Raw genomic sequence first — 19,562 nt, 5'->3', positions numbered from 1 at the left:
TTTCACTGTTAAGAGTATAGAAACACAACTGATTTTTGCATGTTAATTTCGTTTCCTGCTACTTTGCTGAATTCATTTATTAATTCTAACTTTGTGTGTATGTGAAATCTTTAGGGTTTTACACATAAGACCATTCTGTCTATGAACAGACGTAATTTTATTTCTTCCTTTCTAATCTGGGCATCTATTCTTTGTCTTGCTTATTTGCTCTGAGTAGGACTTCCAGCACTACTGTGAACAGAAGCAACCAAAGCAGGTACAGGTATCCCCCATTTCTGGAAAGTTCGCTTTATGCCAGTTTGCTTTTATGACAGACCTACATTAGTATCTGTTTTTGTTAACCAAAAGAAATCAGAGGAATTTTGCTTTACAAAAGAAAGGTAAAAAGCAAAAATAGCATTCAGTGTTGATTTTGCAGTGAGCTGTTATAGAGGCAGCATGTACCCTAAGCAGTGAGAGTGGCACTACCAAGCCCCCTCCCTGGCAACTACGCTCAGCATCAAGCCATCATAACTTTGAACTGTGTCTGTGAGCACCTGTGCTTTATTTCAATTTATTTTGTGATTCCATTAGCAAGATGTGTCCTAAGGTAATTGCTTCTTCCCTTTATGCCATTTGAGCTAACAAAGGGTTTCACAAGAACACTCTATTTTCGGATAGCTTGGGAAAACTATATCCTTGTCTTCCACCTGACTTTAGAAAAGTTTTTAGTCTTTCACCACTAAGTATGATGTTAGCTGTGGACTTTTCATATATGGCCTTTAATATGTTGATGCAGTTTCCTTCTATTCCTAGTTTGTTGAGTGTTTTTATCATGAAAGTGCGTTAAACTTTGTCAAATGCTTTTTCTGTCTCTACTGAGATCATCATGTAGATTTTTCCCCTTCACTGTAATAAAGTAGTATATTACATTGATTGATTTTCATATATTGAATCATCTTTGCATTCCGAGAATAAATCTCACTTGGTCATAATGTATAATCCTTTTAATACACTGCTGAATTTAGTCTGCTGAATATTAATCAGAAAAGTTATTGGTCTATAGATTTCTTACCTTGTAGTCTTTGCCTAGGTTTGGTACCAGAGTAATGCTGGCCTTATAAAATGAGTTTGAAGTGTTTTGGAATAGTCTGGAGAGGACTGGTGTTAATTCTTCATTAAAAGTTTGGTAGAATTCACCAGTAAGACCATCTGGTACTGGGCTTTTTTTGTTGGAGATTTTTTATTACAGAGTCATCTCTTTACTGGTCTGTTCAGATTTTCTTTTTCTTCATGATTCTTGGTAGGTTGTGTGTTTTTACAAATGTGTCCAGTTCATGTAAGTTATCCAGTTTGTTGGTGTAAGTACTTCAGTCCTTTTAATGGCAGAATAATATTCAACTGTATGGATATACCAGATTTTGTTTATCTATTCATCAACAGATTGACATTTGGGTTGTTTACACTTTGGGACTACTGTGAATTATCCTGCTATGAACATTGGTATCAAGTTGTTGTGTGGACATGTTTTTATTTCTCTTGGATATATCCTTAAGAGTAGAAGTTCTAGGTCGCATGGTATCTACACATAACATTTTGAAGAAATGTCAGGCTGTTTTCCAAAGTAGCTGTAACATTTTACAATCTCACCAGTAATGTATGAGTCTTCCAATCTCTCCACATCTTCCCCAACACTCGTTAATACTTCTCCTTTTTATTATGGCCGTCTGACAGTGTGTATAAGACGGTATCTCATTGTGGTTTTGACCTGCATTTCCCTAATGGCTATGATACTGAACATCTTTTCATATGCTTATTGGCCATTTGCATATCTTCTTTGGAGAAATGTCTTTTGAGATCCTTTGCTTACTTCTTAAACAGGCTATCTTTTTTATTATATAGTTGTAAGAGTTCTTCATATATTATAGAGACAAGCCCCTTAGATACATGATTTATAAATATTTTCTCCCATTCTGAGTTGTCTTTTCACTTTCCCAATGGTGTCCACCAAAACACAGAAGTTTTAAATTTTGATGAAGTCCAATATATTTTTTTCCTTTAGTTTCTGCTTTTTTTGTCATAACTAAGAAGGCTTTGGAGGGACTTCCCTGGTGGTTCTGTGGTTAAGATGCCACACTCCCAATAGAGGGGGCCTGGGTTCAATCCCTGGTCAGGGGACTAGATCCCGCATGCCACAACTAAGAGCCCGCATGCCGCAACTAGAAGATCCCACATGCCGCAACTAAGACATGGCACAGCCAAATAAATAATAAAATTAATAAATAAATATTTTCAAAAAGAAGAAAAAAAGGCGGCTTTGGCTAATCCAACATCATGAAAATGTACTCCTACATTTTCTTCTAAGAGTTTTGTGATTTTAGCTCTTATATTTAGATCACTGATCCATTTTAGTTAATTACTGTGTATGATGCGAGAAAGGGATCCAATTTCATTCTTTTGCATGTGTATATCCACTTGACCCAGCATTGACTGTTGAAAAGCCTGTTCTTTTCCATTGACTTGTGCTGGTATCGTCATCAAAAATCAACTGACCATAAACATGAGGGTTGGTTTCTAAACCCTCAATTCTATTCCATTCTAGTTTTGTAGTAAGATTTGAGATCACTATGTGTGAGTCCTCCAATTTTGTTTTTCTAAATTTTTTGACAATTTACCTCTTGAATTTTCATATGAATCTTAAGATCAGCTTGTCAGTTTCTGAAAAGAAGCTAGCTGGGATTCTGAGAGAGACTGCATTGAATATGTAGATCAATTTGGGGAGTAGTATGCATCTGATCCATGAACGTGTAATGTCTTTCCATTTATTTAGGTCTTCTTTAATTTTTTTTAATGATATTTTGTAGCTTTCAAGGTACAAAGCCTTACACTTCTTTTGTCAATTTACTCCTAGATATTTTATTCTTTTTACTGCTATTATAAATTAAAGTTTTCTTCATTTCACTTTAGATTGTTCACTGCTAGTGTACAGAACTACAACAGATTTAGGTATATTGATTTTGTATCCTGCCACCTTGCTGAACTCATTTATTAGTTCTAAGAGTTTTTTAGTGGGTTACATGGAATTCTATATTGTGTGTATGTACACACATACACACACATACACACACAAATTGATTAGAGATAGTTTTACTTCTTCCTTTCCAATTGGTTACCTTTTATTTCATTTTCTTACCTTATTTCTCTGGCAATGTTGAACAGAAGTGGCAAGAGCAGACATCCTTATTTTTCATAGAGGCCCTTTAACAAGTTGAGGCAGTTCCCTTCTATTCCTAGTCTGTGTTCTATTCCTGCCCTACACTTGAGAGTGTAAACTGGCACAACCCTTCTAGAAAACAACTTGATAATATGTGTTAAGAAATTTCAAAGTTCAAATCCTCTGACCTAATAATCCCATTTCTATAATCAATTTAAGGGAATAATCAGATGTGAATAAAAGTTTTATGCAAAAGGACATTAGAATGGAAGGAAATCTGGTTCCAATGTCTATGGACTCACTGACTGCTAGGATTATATATGCTCATTATACAGGACCTTTATCATTCACTACGTCACTCACTACTTCATTTCTCACCAAACCTATAATTCAGAATTCGTTAGGACTTTTTCTAGCAGATAAAGTCCCTTGTTTGGTTAAAGGTATATGAATAGCTACAAATCACTGCTAGAATTTCCCAGTATAACACTTCAATATAGAAAACAGTAGCTGAAATGCCTTGAAAGAACCTAAATATGCAACAATGGAGGAATGAAATATGGTCCATCCAAGTGACATATTATTCCAATAAAAAAGCATGTTATTAATGAAAGAAGCAGAACCTCAGCTTGGGAATAAATAATCACAAATATGAGAGAAGACACATTAGGAAAAATATAGAAAATTTTAATAGTGATAATATCTGGGTCATTTTATTTTCCAAATTTATAACTAAACATCACTTTTATAATCAAGAAAAGAAAGTCTAACATTTTTCTTTCTCCTTCCCTGCCCCACTCAAAAAAAGTTACTAATTCTAGTACTGCTGCACAAAAAGAGGGTATAGGATCTTAAAACTATGCATCCCTGGCCTAGAGCCTTAACTGGAAACTTCACGTAAAATATTAGATACAAATAAATTGTACAACTGAGACTAAGTTTTATCTTTTACATGACAAAATGAATAACATAATATAGGCAGCCCTCATATATAAAAAATTTAAACTTACAAGTGACTTTCCATCCTGCCTCAACATGCTGCTGGAGGCCCCACCATCACAGGAAAATTTTATCTTTAATAAAATAACCTGCAAGTTCACTTCTTTTTTAAGGTAGAAAAAAAAAAAAAAAAAGAAGACACAGTACACAGTTGGTAAGTACAGACTCCTTAACAAAGTTCTCTTGCTTATTTGGTAGATCCCTCAGCCTGCATTAAATTTTTTCTCTTTTTTTGAAACTCACCACCTACAACTGAAATTCTGGCAATTACAGATTAACACAGTTAACAATAAGGGAAAACTTCTGGGCAGAAAAAAGCCTGTCATTCATATATTAGTCTGATTTAGTTCTAGCAAGTACTGATCCACCTGGTTCCCAGAAACTCGGTTGAGTCGGGGACCAGATTTTTTTTTTTTTACCTTGTATATCTTAAGCACTATTCATTAGAACTTGCTGATTTGATGAAAATGTTCTAGCTGCACTATCCAAAATGCAGTCAGTAGTAATGTATAACTACAGAGCACCTGAAATGTGGATAATGCAACTAAGGAACTGAACTTTTAATTTTATTTAATTTTAATTAATTTAAATTTAAATAAACATATTGCCTAGTGGCTACTGTATTGGCCAGCCCAAGTCTAGAACTGGCACAATAAACATGTATGGAAAGAACGAACAAATCAATCAACAATGCTCTCATCACAAAACCCACAAAATATTAGCAGTTCTATATTATGGGAATGAATTCAGATTTTTAAGAAAATGAGACAGGGAAGATAATTTTGAAGGAAGACTTTGTTTTAAGGGATATGCCAATTTTTCATTGCCTCATAAAACACGTTATGACAATTATGAATTAGAATGGCCTCCTCTCTACTTATCCAAATAGCACCCATCTTTAACTTTCTATCTACTCCACAGAACATTCTCACCTCTGTATTTCATTCATTCATTTATTCAAAATTTAATGATAACCTACTGTGTGCTGCACACTATGAACACAAAGTAGAATAAAACTCAGTCTCTGTCCTCAGGCAGGCACTTCAATAGGAATAAGATATAAAAACATAATGACTAAGTTGAAATAGAAAATATCGTTATAGAACTGTGTATAACCTGGAATGCAAGCATAGGGGAGCACCATGTGAGAATCAAGAGATTATAGAGGAAGTGACACTTAAGACTGCTTCCCTCAACCATATAATGACACTCTGCCATAAGCATTACTATAGAAAACTGTTTTATTGATTTTTAGAAAAATTCCAAATTAAAAGATTACTCAAATTCCCTCATTAAACCAACACTAGTATTGAGAGCATTACAGCTAACTTAATTTGTGCAAAGTAATTTTAATACTGGTTTTTGTTACCCAGGATATTATGTTAATTTTAAGTACCAAAATACTATTTTGTTGTAGTGATACCATTATTTCAGTGTTTGTTTCATCTGAATACTAAATATTTACATTTTGATATGGAGATCAATGACTAACGTTTTACTTTATACTGCATATAACTGCAAAACAAAAAGTGTCCTCTACCCAGAGAATTATAAACTGCATTAAAATTTTTCATTGAATATTATTACATTCATTCAGAAATTATTTTTCTGTAAATTCATAATCCTCAGTGGAAAGAAGAAAATAACAAAGCAAAGCTTCTGTTGCAAAATGATTGTGTAGTTCAAAGACCTTATGAACAGGGAAGTATGAACACAAGACTACTGAAATTAATACAAGTAACTGCATCCCACGTAGAAACTAAAGACCTAGAGGTATAGGAAATGTTTTCTTATACCTCACACTAACAATAAAAAGACTGAGAAACAGACAAAATAGTTCAAAGATTCCCTCAAAGAGAATAAAAAGAAATGGAACTGCTTGAAGATGAAAACATTAGGAATAAAATTTAGAATTAGTTTGTCTGTCTCGCCTGCATTCCCTCGATTATTTCAGAGGAAGCTCCTTCAGCATCTATAGGTTTCTGCACAAAAATATACCCATGGTGAAACCACTTAACCCTGTTTTCTTAAGGCCACTGTGGTGGAAAGTGGGAAGACTGGTCAGGCAAGACCTCACTAATGAATAAAGCAACATTCAGGCAGAGAGCTAGAGAATGAGAAATTTGCCTTTTAAATCGCGCGTGCGTGCGTGCGTGCGTGCGTGTGTGTGTGTGTGTGTGTGTGTGTGTGTGTGTTGGGGCTGGAGAGGTGTATGCCCAGTGTAAAGAAAGGCTTCAGGGCAGAGAAGTGCACTGGCATATCTGATGACTCAAACGAGGGATGTGAATGGAGTTTGGTGAGCAATGAGAAAAACTGATTGGGGTTGAGGTTGGAGAAGTAAACAGAGATGTGATCACACAGATCAGTAAAACAGAGGTCCAGGGTATGTGGAGGAAAAGCAACTATATTAATTTGGCTATAGAACAAGATTAATGAAAAACAGTATTTGCACACCACCCTCATGCATAAAATCTTAATTTAATTCTTACTACACAGTAAGAGAAATAATGTTTCCCTTTAATGGGTAAAGAAATAACAGGCTCAGAAGGGCTAAAGGCCTTGCTGAAAAGCTAAGTCTCTAATCCCAGACATTCTAACCCAAGTCAAACAGGTAACCTTTCTACTACACAATAAGAAGTAGTGAAAAATAACATGAAAAAGACAAACCCAGTTCAAAGTCAGACTAAGAAATATGGGCTTTATTATGGGAAAAAAACTAATGGAAGTTATATCAATTAAAAAGATGATTCTGATGATCTCCACAGGGCATACAGAATACTTTCAAACAGAGGTTCCTTCATAAAAAATGGTTACCATACATAACAACAATCATTTTTCTACTGTGTTCCCCAGAAGAATAAGATGGTGGATGTTTATAGCTGGGGATGGGAGGAGGCTAAGCACCATGTTCAGTCAGAACATACCTACTTTTTAATCTGTTTTATGTTAGGTTTAGTTTCAAAAAGAATTCTGCTCTTTGAAAACCACTGACTATAAGGGAGTCAACCTTAGTTCCAAAATCTTACACTAAAGATCTAAAACCTGCTGGAGGTAGAGCATTTCTTTCACCCTTCAAATACCCTATGTTAACTACTTTAAAAAGCACACTAATTTCTTTTCAGCTTTTTTTTGCTAAAAGCCAACAATATACCACTATAGATTATCAAAAGCAATTTCAGGTTGACATTTTTGCCACCATACTTTTAGAAATAATACATATGCCTACCACAAAGTTTCCTTGTATGTTGAAGCATTATAACATTAAAAATGTAAGGTAAATATATTCTAATACTACTATAAACTGCTTCTAAATCACTAAAAAATAAAGACTAAAAATTACATATTGAGGCCCCCCCAAAAAAATATTGCTAGTGAATACTTCATCTGTAATACCAATAAGTATGATGTTACCTAGGTGACTCGAAAACCAGTAAAGTAAAATATGTAAAATAATTCTTCAACTCAGCTATTTTAAAATAGTTTGACAATCCAATCAAAAAATGGGGGTTGAGGGCGGGAATGAATTGGGAGATTGGGATTGACATATATACACTAATATGTATAAAATAGATAATTAATAAGAATCTGCTGTATAAAAAAATAAAATTCAAAAACATAAATTAAAAAAATAGTTTGACAACCCAATCAAAAAATGGGCAGAAGACCTAAACAGACATTTCTCCAAAGAAGACATACAGATGGCCAACAGGCATGTGAAAAGATGCTCAACATCGCTAATTATTAGAGAAAAGCAAATCAAAACTACAGTGAGGTACCACCTCACACCAGTTCAAAATGGCCATCATTAAAGACTCTACAAATAACAAATTGCTAGAGAGGGTGTGGAGAAAAGGGAACCCTCCTACACTGTTGGTAGGAATGTATATTGGTGCAGCCACTATGGAAAACAGTACGGAGGCTCCTCAAAAAACTAAAAACTGAAGTTGCCATATGATCCTGCAATCCCACTCCTGGACATATATCCAGACAAAACTATAATTCAAAAAGATACATGCACCCCAGTGTTCACAGAAGCACTATTTACAATAGCCAAGACATGGAAACAACCTAAATGTCCACTAACAGATGAATGCATAAAGAAGATGTGGTACATACATACAATGGAATACTACTCAGCCATAAAAAAGAATGAAATAATTCCATTTGCAGTAACATGGATGGACCTAGAAACTATTATACTAAATAAGTCAGACAAATATCATATGATATCTCTGATATGTGGAATCTAAAATATGACACAAGTGAACTTACCTACAAAACAGAAACAGACTCACAGACATAAAAAATAGACTTGTGGTTGCCAAGGAGGATGGAAGGCAGAGGGAGGGATAGATCGGGAATTTGGGATTAGCAGATGCAAACTATTACAAATATAATGAATAAACAACAAGGTCCTACTTTATAGCACAGGGAACTATATTCAATATCCTGTGATAAACCATAATGGAAAAGAATATGAAAAAGAATATATATATGTAAAACTGAACCACTTCACTGTACAGAAATTAATACAACATTGTAAATCAACTATAGTTCAATAAAATAAATTTAAAAAAATTTTTAATAGAGTTTGATATTAAGGCAATATTTTTAATATACCTAATAAATACTCAAATGGTCAATATCAAAATCTATAAGTTAGCAAAATCATGAATACACAGAATTGGTTGTGTAAATATGCACACATACCTTTATCCTTCTTAAAATCCAAAGCATCTTCTTTATCGGTCACTATTTCCTTCATATTGATAATACTCTGGTGGGTAAGCTGCCGGAGAATTTTAATTTCTCGAATTGCTGTAATGGGAAAGCCTTCCTTTTCATTATCCAGGCGTACTTTTTTTAAGGCTACCATTTCTCCTATTAGAAAAGTAAATAAAATCAGGTTACCAGCTGACAAAACTAAGTAACATTTTAAATTTTTATTTTATTTTTTAATATTTTTTTTATTTTTATTTTTTCTTTTCAGCTGCACCAGGTAGTTTGCAGGAATCTTAGTTCCCCGACCACGGATCAAATCCGTGCCCCCTGCAGTAGAAGCATGGAGTACTAACCACTGGACCAGCAGGGAATTCCCTAAATTTTTATTTTAATTCATAATTTCAGTTCCTACCTCTTGAACTTACAAACCACAAAATATATCTTAGTTTCCAATATACCAAATTATAATGTTTATGGTTCAAAAAGTCTCTGGTTAAATAAATTAAGGGGTATTTATCAAACTATGGAATATTATACAACTGTTAAAAAGGATAAAGTAGGTCTATATGTACTGTTATTTTATACTAAGATATATTAAATGAAAAAAGCTAGATAACGAAGAGTAGATATATTACACTGCCATTTTTTAAAAAGTGAAGAGGGGAGGCTAAATATACCTAATATGCTTATACATGCACAAAACCTCTCTGAACAGATGAGAAAACTCTGGACATTGTGCAGATAAGAAAATATGCTCAGATATATTAACTGTCCAAAGATGCCCAGTTACCCAAGTAGTAAAACTGGGATTCAAAATCTGGTTTAGCTCTCTCAAAACTATGTGCTCTTCCCACAACACTAAATGGCCTCATAACTTACATATGAGTGAGTTTTGTATCAGATAATCTAAATATTGAAACACCCACAAATCCTATTATAAGAAAAAATTCACTGTAATAGAAGTTTGTTCATTCCACGTCTTTGTAGGGGAAAAAAAAGGAATTCTGTACTTACAAATTTTCCAAAGGAAGAACGTTTTTCCTTTTAATCATTAAAAATTACTTGATTTTTTTAATAGAAATCTAAAATGTATGATTCCTTGTTTTATAATTTAATCTCTTTTGATAATGCAGAATCATCATGATAAATATTACTTTATTGCTGCATGCTATAACTGCCTTCAGAGTTTCTATGCATAAGGTAGCCTCGCTTATACTAAGCGCCCTCAAACACCTACGCTATTTTATCTATTCGTTTACTTCAACAAGAAATTATAAATAAAGATTAAACACTGACTCTAAGCACTATTTATTAGTAAAATACATGGCGTCTAACACAGTTACTTTTTCCTCTGCCCCAAGGCCTTTTAAAACTTTCTCTCAGGGGACTTCCCTGGTGGCCCAGTGGTTAAGAATCTGCCTTCCGGGGCTTCCCTGGTGGCGCAGTGGTTAAGAATCCCCCTGCCAATGCAGGGCACATGGGTCCGAGCCCTGCTCCGGGAAGATGCCACATGCCACGGAGCAACTAAGCCCGTGCACCACAACTACTGAGCCTACGCTCTAGGACCCGTGAGCCACGACTCCTGAAGCCCGCACGCCTACAGCCCATGCTCCGCAACAAGAGAAGCGACCGCAATGAGAAGCCCACACACCGCAACGAAGGGTAGCCCCTCTCATCGCAACTAGAGAAAGCCCGCACGCAGCAATGAAGACCCAATGCAGCCAAAAATAAATAAATAAATAAATAAAATTTATTAAAAACAAAAAAAAAGAATAAGAATCCGCCTTCCAATTGGGGAACTAAGATCCCACATGCCATGGGGCAACTGAGCCCACGTGCCCCAACTACTGAGCCTGCGTGCTCTGGAGCCCACACACCACAACTAGAGACCCCGTGTGCCGCAACTACTGAGCTCACATGCTCTGGAGCCTGCGCGCCACAACCAAAGACAAGCCTGCATGCCACAACAAAGAGCCCACGCGCCACAATGAAAGATTCCACGTGCCGCAACGAAGATCCCAATGCAGCCAAAAAAAAAACAAAACAAAAAAACATATATGTATATACACCCCATTACATGTACCCATATCTTACATAAGTGCATATATAAAATGAAACAAAAAACAAGATGAAACAATAGCATGATAAATTCAAATTTAACTTTTTTTTCTGAAAATTCCTCAAGTTATACATTAGAAGAGAAACCTGAATTAAGCACATTCCATAGGCCCAAAGATCCAAAGCATTTGGCATTCTTACCAGTGTCTTTATCCCTGGCCTTGTAAACTTGTCCATAGGTACCTTCTCCAATAATTCCGATGATATCAAATTTATCCACGCAGCGTTTTCCCCAGTCAATGTCTTTTTCTTTGATTTCACCATAGCGAGGCCCACATATTCTATCAAATATAGTTCTGAAGTTTTTATATACAATCAAGCAAAGTGAATAAACTGTTTAATACTCAATATCCACCCTCCATACCCAATCTTAAATCATTTATTTCCCCTCACCCTTGCATATTTGTGATCATCCAAGACAGGCAACACTGTGAGGTGGTATTATAAATTATCATGAAAGTCAAGGTATTTCTCCATACTGACTCTCCTTCTGTAGACTAACACTTACAGTGGGAAAGAGAAGTAATAAAGTTTGTATGAAAGACTTTCAGAAATACCATATAATTTTTCAGCGAGGGGACAAAACCAACACTGGTTCAAAGATTCAAAGTTCTCTAAATAACCTCCAGAGTATTTTTTCATTCATTGACAACGTGTATATATTTATCTGCTTTCAAAAACCAAAGTTTAATAATGAACATTACCAAAAATCTAACTATAAAGCATATTGACAAATTTAGACTTATGGCTAGATGAAATTATTTTAAAAATGGAAGCACCAGAAAGATTTTCAGTCTAGGAGAGTATAAAAATATTATCAACCCTTAGGAATCTATACTTTAAGTATGTATTATATATAACAAATATTTGATATTCTTCAAAAAGATATGTAATTCTGTAGTATCTTAATATTCTGGCAGGTAAGAGAATTTAAGTAAAGGAATAAAGCTACAATACTCAAGGAGAGACTATTTTACAAGTTTTCTAGCTTTCTACTCCACACTAGAAAATCACCTCATATTCTTATACTAGACACTACCTGAAACAGCAATTCTAAAACCAGATCTAACTCAAAGTCTTACTTACACATTCCCTTGGTTAAGTAGAAGTAAAAAAAGGAATCATCATTCTCCCTCTGTCCTTAACTGATGAACAGGTTTCAAGGGAAACAGTTATCTCTAGGCACTTACTTGAAGCTAATTTAGGATACAGATTTCAAACCTTCTTCCACTCCACCTCTTGCAAAATCAAGAATGCATTTAGTTATGGGAGCAAATGGAGCTAAAAGCAAAGGAAAACATAGCAGCTTGCCCATTACTAATTTTGTCTGGGCTCACTGAATGCTGATTTCCACCTTGCCCAATTTCAATATTTGTTTTTTGAATACCTTAATTATAGAAATTTTCTTCAACATATATCTCAAGAAATTAATACATTACAAACTGAGAGAGAGAATTTAATTTGGTTTTATTAGTCATTCTGAATAAGTACTCAGGCAATTATGAAAAAAAATTTTTCAAAGCTCCAATAAAAGTTATTCATATACTTAAGTTGAAAGAATAAATACACTTTTTATTATTTTGAATCTTAATTTTGGCTTTTATGATTTTATGATGATCCGGAATCATCTCTGGCCAATTTAAGAGCAGGTAGAAAGTAAGCACATACTTAGGCCTCCTTTTACTATGTAACTGTGTTGCTGTTTTCTTTTCCTCTGGACTCTTTGAGAGATCATCTCCTCCTGGTAGCTCAGGGGGCAGTGGTAAATCAGCAAGTAAACATCGTAGTTTCTTTTCTACTTCTTTTTTAACTGCTTTTACTGAAATATTTCCTCGTAAGCTAAAAAGAAAGGGGTCAGACATATAAAACACAAAAATTTATTTCATTGAGAAATAAAAATGCATTTATATAGCACACAATGGCAAAAGACTAAACTGAGTTTCTTTACTTTCCAGCTAAAATAATATACTATATTCAACTGCAAAAATATAAAATTTGGGGGCAAAAATGATACAGAATTAGATAAACACTAAGGAAATCTGAACAAAGTATGGACTTTAGTTACTAATAATGTATGAATATTGGTTCATTAATTGTAACAAATGTATCATACTAATAATGCTAGATGTTAATAATGAAGAAACTGAATGGAGGGTATATGGGAACCCTCTGTAATATCATTATAACTTTTTTGTAAATCTAAAACTGTTCTAAAATATAGTCTATTTTTAAAAAAGATATAGAATTACTATAAAACTGTAAATTAAAACTGAAAGTCAACTAGTCATGCTTTATGGGAAAATTCATTAGTTTTATAATAGCATTTGGTTTGAGTCTGGTAGAGAGACAAAAAGCTATTTTGTTGTAAGAAATAAACCACATGCTATTATTTATCTGCTCCATTTAAATAACTACAAAGAACAAATTTAGCTTCATCTCTTTTCAGAATTAATTTTTCCTGAATTGGACAATGATTCTTTAAAATTTTTTTTAAGGCTCTAGCTTATCAGAATTACAGGTGAAAATTAAGCTCAGTTAGTTTTATACTTTTTTGAATGTATTAAGAGCTCTGATTTTTTAAACTATATCTTAACCTGGTAATTGATTATTTTAAACCTCCCAGACACTACAAAATCTGTTTAACAATATAACATGTTGAAAGAGAATATTATAATGATAATAAAATTTGGACTTCACATACTTTCATAGCAGTTATGAGTCCCAGAATTAAAAACTAGTGAAACTACACTGCTGTGGTCAGAAGCTACTAATGATGTTAACAATATAAATCATTTCATTTTAATTATAACTTCTCCTACTCATGTTGGACTTTAATATTATTGTACAATACACAGTCTTTTAATACCATCTGATAAAAACTATTTATCAATAAAATTGTGACTTTTCTTCACAACCCCGTGTTACTAGTAAGTAATCTTTAATAGGGAAAACAAGCTCAAAAGGAAATTGGATTGCAGTTTTATTTTTATAGTAATGGTGTCATATAGCCCACTTTTCAATTTTCATGTCCCTCCATTCAACAAATATTCATTATACACGTCTATGTGCTACGTATTACATAGGCACTATAGTTTAACAACAAAAACAATTCACAAATACAGTAAGATACATACAGTTCCTCTCAGAAAGGAGGTTACAGTCTTTTGGAGGACATCAGAAAGCAGCAGGATAAAGTACTGTACAGACTAATTTCCAGAGTACTATGGTACTAAAGGGTAGCTAACTCAGGACTGAAAGACAGTAAAAGCTTCTTTCTAGAAAAGGTACCACTTGAACTCTGTCTGAAAATAATTCTATTTAAAATAATTTATTTAGAGAACTGTAGTCTCTAACTTGTAATTAGAACTCAGTCCAAAATTTGCATTTGTCCAAAAATTCAAATCAATGCGGGGGGGAGACTAGAAGTCTTAATTTTACTTATAATTTAACATTTAAAAGACTGCCTATATTCAAATATATCATTATATGAACTACCAAAGTCAGCAAGGCTCCCAGACTTAAGAGAAATGAAATATTAGTTTCCAAAAATAACACTACATAATTAAAAACATTATATTTTCACTGAATACCTGCAATAACCAAATAGGGTATGTGATGAGTTTTTAAAAGTCTCCATATACTACAAAAACAAAAAACAACAAAATGCCTTAACCAGAAATGTATAAGACCAAGAGAAGAAAATTAAAACATATGGCTGATGAACATAAAACTAGACCAGAATGAATGAAAAGAAATGATGTTTTCATATGGGAAACTGTAATCTTGTAAATCTGTCAGTCTCCAAATTAATCATTGCATTTAACCAAGTCCCAAACAAAAATCAAGCAAGACAAGCCAAATGATCATAAAATCTGTCTAAGAATAAAGGCAAAAAATGCCAACACTGGGCCCAAGTTCATTTATAGCAGTGCTGAAGTTGAGGCTGAATGGCCGGGTTATTCACTAACCAGTAATTTACTCCATCCCTTTACTTTTACATTACCTGCCTACTCCTATAATAGAAATCTGACTTTGAGAGCCAACATACTATGCACCTAAAGAAGTTAAAACAAAAAGGTATTGGCAAAGAAATAATAAAACATGTTAATAGAAAATAGAGTCCAGAAACACACAGATATCTATAAGAATTTTCATATATGGCACCACAAATCAGTGAGATAGATTATTCAATAAATGACATTAGCAACAACTGATCTATCAGTCCATGGGGTGATGCGGGAGAGCACATAATCAGACCATGTCTTTCTTCTACATATAATAACCAAAAACAAATTTCTGTGAGATGTGAGTTAACTTTTAAAAATGTTTTAAACCTCTAAGTTTTAAAGGAAAAATTATAGATCCAACTACATTCAAAACGGCAAACACCCATGTAGCCAAAAACAAAAATAAGTCTCAAAGACAAGCAACAGGCTGTGAGAGGCACAGGTCAAGATCCCTAACATAAGCAGTACCTATAAATCAATTAGAAAAAGGATAATAATCTTAAGGAAAAGTCAGTATAAAACATGAACAAGCAATTCACTGAAAAAAAAAGCTAACAAGTGTTTAGACAGATGCTATATCTCAAAAACCAGAAAAATGCAAAATTAATCACATATTTTGAAGACTTTCAACATTTCAAAATTGGCAATATTTAGTGTTAGTTGAAGCAATTTCATATACTTGGGTGCATAAATTGGTACACAATCTTACTAAGATACAATTTGGCAGTTTCCATCAAATTTTTAAATGTGGGTATTTTGACCTCACAACTATCCTATAAAAATTGCTCACATGTACATAAAATATTAATGTATAAGGAGAATTTAATAGCAAACAATTATAAATCTAAGTATCCATTAACCAACAGAATAGTTAATAAGAGAGTGATGCATCCACTTCCATGTACAGGAATATTGAACCTATCTCTACCAACCTGGAAAGATCTCCAACACATTAAATTAAAAAAAAAAAAAAAAAGAAGTGAAGGAATATTATGCATGGTATGATCCTAATTTTTTTTTAAAATGATTTATTAAATGTAAACATATAGTTAACAGTCTATCTTATGATTTTCGGAGAGTAATGGATTCCAGGGCTGGGAGAGAAGCAAAGTTCAAAGTAAGCCTAAAAGATATTGTTTGGCTAGGAAGCAAGGAAGCGCTCAAAAATAAAATGAGTCATATCAAAAGGACAAAGGAGGTAGCATAAAGGAGTTCCCACTGGCCAAATTTCAGACAATCAAATTTGGAGCATCAAAAAGAAGAGTGGCTCAATGTTCATTGCAGCTCTATTTACAAGACAGGACATGGAAGCAACCTAAGTGTCCATTGACAGAGAAACGGATAAAGAAGATGTGGCACATATATGCAATGGAATATTACTCAGCCATAAAAAGAAACGAAATTGAGTTATTTGTAGTAAGGTGGATAGACTGAGAGTGTGTCATACAGAGTGAAGTAAGTCAGAAAGAGAAAAACAAATACTGTATGCCAACACATATATATGGAATCTAAAAAAGAAAAAAAAAATGGTTCTGATGAACCTAGGGGCAGGACAGGAATAGAGATGCAGATGTAGAGAATGGACTTGAGGACACAGGGAGGGGGAAGGGTAAGCTGGGAAAAAGTGAGAGTGGCATGGACATATATACACTACCAAATGTAAAATAGTTGGCTAGTGGGAAGCAGCTGCACAGCGCAGGGAGATCAGCTCGGTGCTTTGTGACCACCTAGAAGGGTGGGATAGGGAGGGTGGGAGGGTGAGGCAAGAGAGAGGGGATATGGGGATATATGTATACGTATAGCCGATTCACTTTGTTATAAAGCAGAAACTGACACACCACTGTAAAGCAATTATACTCCAATAAAGATGTTAAAATATATATATAATAAAATTATTTAAAAAAAGAAGAGTGGCTATAAGTGATGTTGAATCAATCTTTGGCCACACATGTCAGTAGTAGTACTCAGGAGTCTTAAAAATCTTCAATATGCTTGAAACACACAAACACTTTCAAAGCAAAAAGAGCAAAGACACAATAAAAGAGAAAAGACAGAAAAGAAGGTGGGTCAAAAAAATTTTTTTAATGGCCAAGTATGAAATGTGCCACCATCTTGTTAAAAACAGACGCACAAAGAATATCCTCCTTAATAAGCAGTCACCTGGGCACATCCTGAGTTCTTAAAAACATCACCACTAAAAATTTACCCCTGAAGCACATATGAAAAATAAAGTAGAGAACAACCAATCTCACTGGTCCAGAATCACTAGATTCTCAGCAACTGGCTTATTCTCACTAATGAAGTGACTCAATTCTGCATTCATGCCTCTCTGTCCTGGACAGCCCATTGAAGGACTCATCAAAATTACAAATCACTACTGTTATGACCCTTTGGTGTTCCCAGAGAGCAGTCAAACCTGCAAATATCACAATTAGAATAGTATAACTGGATAACACCTGATCAAATTGGATGGGGTCCCTCAGCAACATTTTTGATTGTAGAAAAAAGATGCCTCAGAGGGCATGAAACACAGAAATTATATTCAATACTTTATTTTCTGTTTGTTTTAAATTATAAAATGGTCATAATGCTAGCCAAAGTGAGCACTTGAAAGACCTGCCCACATGGAACTTCTATCCACTTGTTTTCAAATTCTCAGATGTCAGCTAGGAAAAGTGACCATATGGTTGCTTTTTAACAAAAAGGGGAAGGGGAGGGGAACAGCTATAATTTCTTCATAAAAATAAGAAAGAAAAAGGTTAAGTCAACTGGCAAATATCACACAACAGCATAAAGCTTCTATCCTAGCATACATTTGAGAAACATTCTTAGAACTGCATTTACATTTACTCTTACCTTCATCCTCTTAAAAATGTTTCAAAATAAAGTACAAGCCACACCCCCAACATTCACAGCAGAAATGTGTAAACAATTTAAAGGAAAGCATAAAAGCATAAACACATTTCCGTAGTATGTAATTAATCTCTAATTGCAAAAAATTAAGTCAATAAAACACTAAAAAGTGATGTATTCATAAAGCCACCTAAAGTAATAAATTTATAAGGCCAATGAAAACACTTAGAATAACCAAGAGACATGCCATTATCAACCAGGACAGACTTTCTCATAAAATGTCCTGTCTCCGGTAGTATCACCAAGGAATACTCAGCCAAAGAAAATACCAACATTTCTAATTCCCAAATTCAAGCTGAAACATACATTGTATCCCATGACAATGGCAATTTTTACCTGGAATTCTTAGCATAAGCTATAATTTTTTCATACTACAAGCCATGTGCTTCATTTTAAGTTGTACACAATAAAGAAAATTAATTCACTTACTAACAGTCATTATAAAATTTTTTTGGTGGGGGTCAAATAATTTCTCATTTCAAACTTAGATTTCTTTCCTTTAAACAGTCACTGACAAAATTGTTTGCACTTACCTATCAGCATCTTTATCTTCAGGCAGCATGGGAGGCAAAGGTAAGGGTGGTAAGGTAGAGGTCACTAAAGCCACATGTTGTTGCTCCTTCTCCTTGGCTCCTATGCTTGGTGTAAGTGGTTTGGTTTTCTCTTTAAGAGATACTGGCTCCTCCTTTGTAACAGCAGATTTACCCTCCTTTCCAACTACAACTGCTTTCTTGGTGGCTTTATCTACAATCAAATTATTATCCACCTTTGTTACCTGAAGAGGTGGCTTTGTTTTTGCCTTGTCATTTTTTAAAGTTCCACCACTTGAGGGAGAAGGTGCATGCTCAACTTTAAGTTTCTTCACATCCTTCACGTGGTTGGTTTGTGATGCACTGGCACCAGTTTCTGTGTTCCCCTTGGTAGGTGTAGAAGTGTTTGAAGCTTTGGCAGCTTTGGCAGCAGCCTCAGCAGCCTTAGCTGCTTCTGCAGCTTTCGCTGCCTCTGCAGCTCGTGCTGCCTCTGCAGCTCGTGCTTTTTTATTCTTGTTCAATTCAGCTGCCAGGCTACTCTTCAGAGTGAGTGTGCTAGGAGAAATGCTAGAATGACGACTTCTGGATCTAGACAATCTGTGCCTGCTACGAGATCTTGAATGCCTAGATGAATATGGGCTTCTGCTTCGGGATTTGGCAGACCGTCTGGTGGAAAATAATTAAGGTTTAGTCAGTACCTCAGAAAGGTTCAGTTTGAAGTGTACAAAAACTCCTAACTTGAGCCTGTGAAATGAAATAGAAATTACGTAATTTCAAAGTCTTAATATAGTTTTTGTGAGAGAATTTTTAAAAAGCAGAAAGTGCTTTTAAGTAGAATATTAACTGCTGGTTACACTTTTCCTGTCAATAGACTCAGTGCTTGATCTCAGTCTGGCCTACAAATGCTCAAAGACGAGGCTGGATGAAAGTAGATCCCTATGAACAGAAATACCGTAAGAATCAGGAGGAGACACTATGACGAGGCGCTACTATTGCTGTCTCAAGAAAACAGAAGCAGTCAACAAGGACACCACCAACGACAGAAGCAGCAGGGTGAAGTCTGACCAAACTTTTACCAGG

At 34.5% G+C, this 19,562-nt stretch overlaps 1 protein-coding gene across 2 annotated transcripts in view; it reads right to left on the bottom strand.

Annotated features, from left to right (window-relative positions):
• Nucleotides 1-19,562, bottom strand: part of CDK13 (cyclin dependent kinase 13) — a 112,613-nt gene that overhangs the window by 63,958 nt on the left and 29,093 nt on the right. For both annotated transcript variants that reach the window (XM_082631904.1, XM_082631905.1), the window contains exons 2-5: nt 18,486-19,148; nt 12,701-12,871; nt 11,174-11,313; nt 8,903-9,073 (exon numbers count right to left, since the gene is read on the bottom strand). In XM_082631904.1, the coding sequence (XP_082488030.1) occupies nt 8,903-9,073; nt 11,174-11,313; nt 12,701-12,871; nt 18,486-19,148 (1,145 nt within the window). The remainder of the gene's footprint in view (nt 1-8,902; nt 9,074-11,173; nt 11,314-12,700; nt 12,872-18,485; nt 19,149-19,562) is intronic.

This window comes from Mesoplodon mirus, assembly GCF_964341445.2.
Source record: "Mesoplodon mirus genome assembly, chromosome: 9".
NCBI lineage: Eukaryota > Metazoa > Chordata > Mammalia > Artiodactyla > Ziphiidae > Mesoplodon > Mesoplodon mirus.
This window is presented reverse-complemented; position numbering and strand designations above follow the sequence as displayed.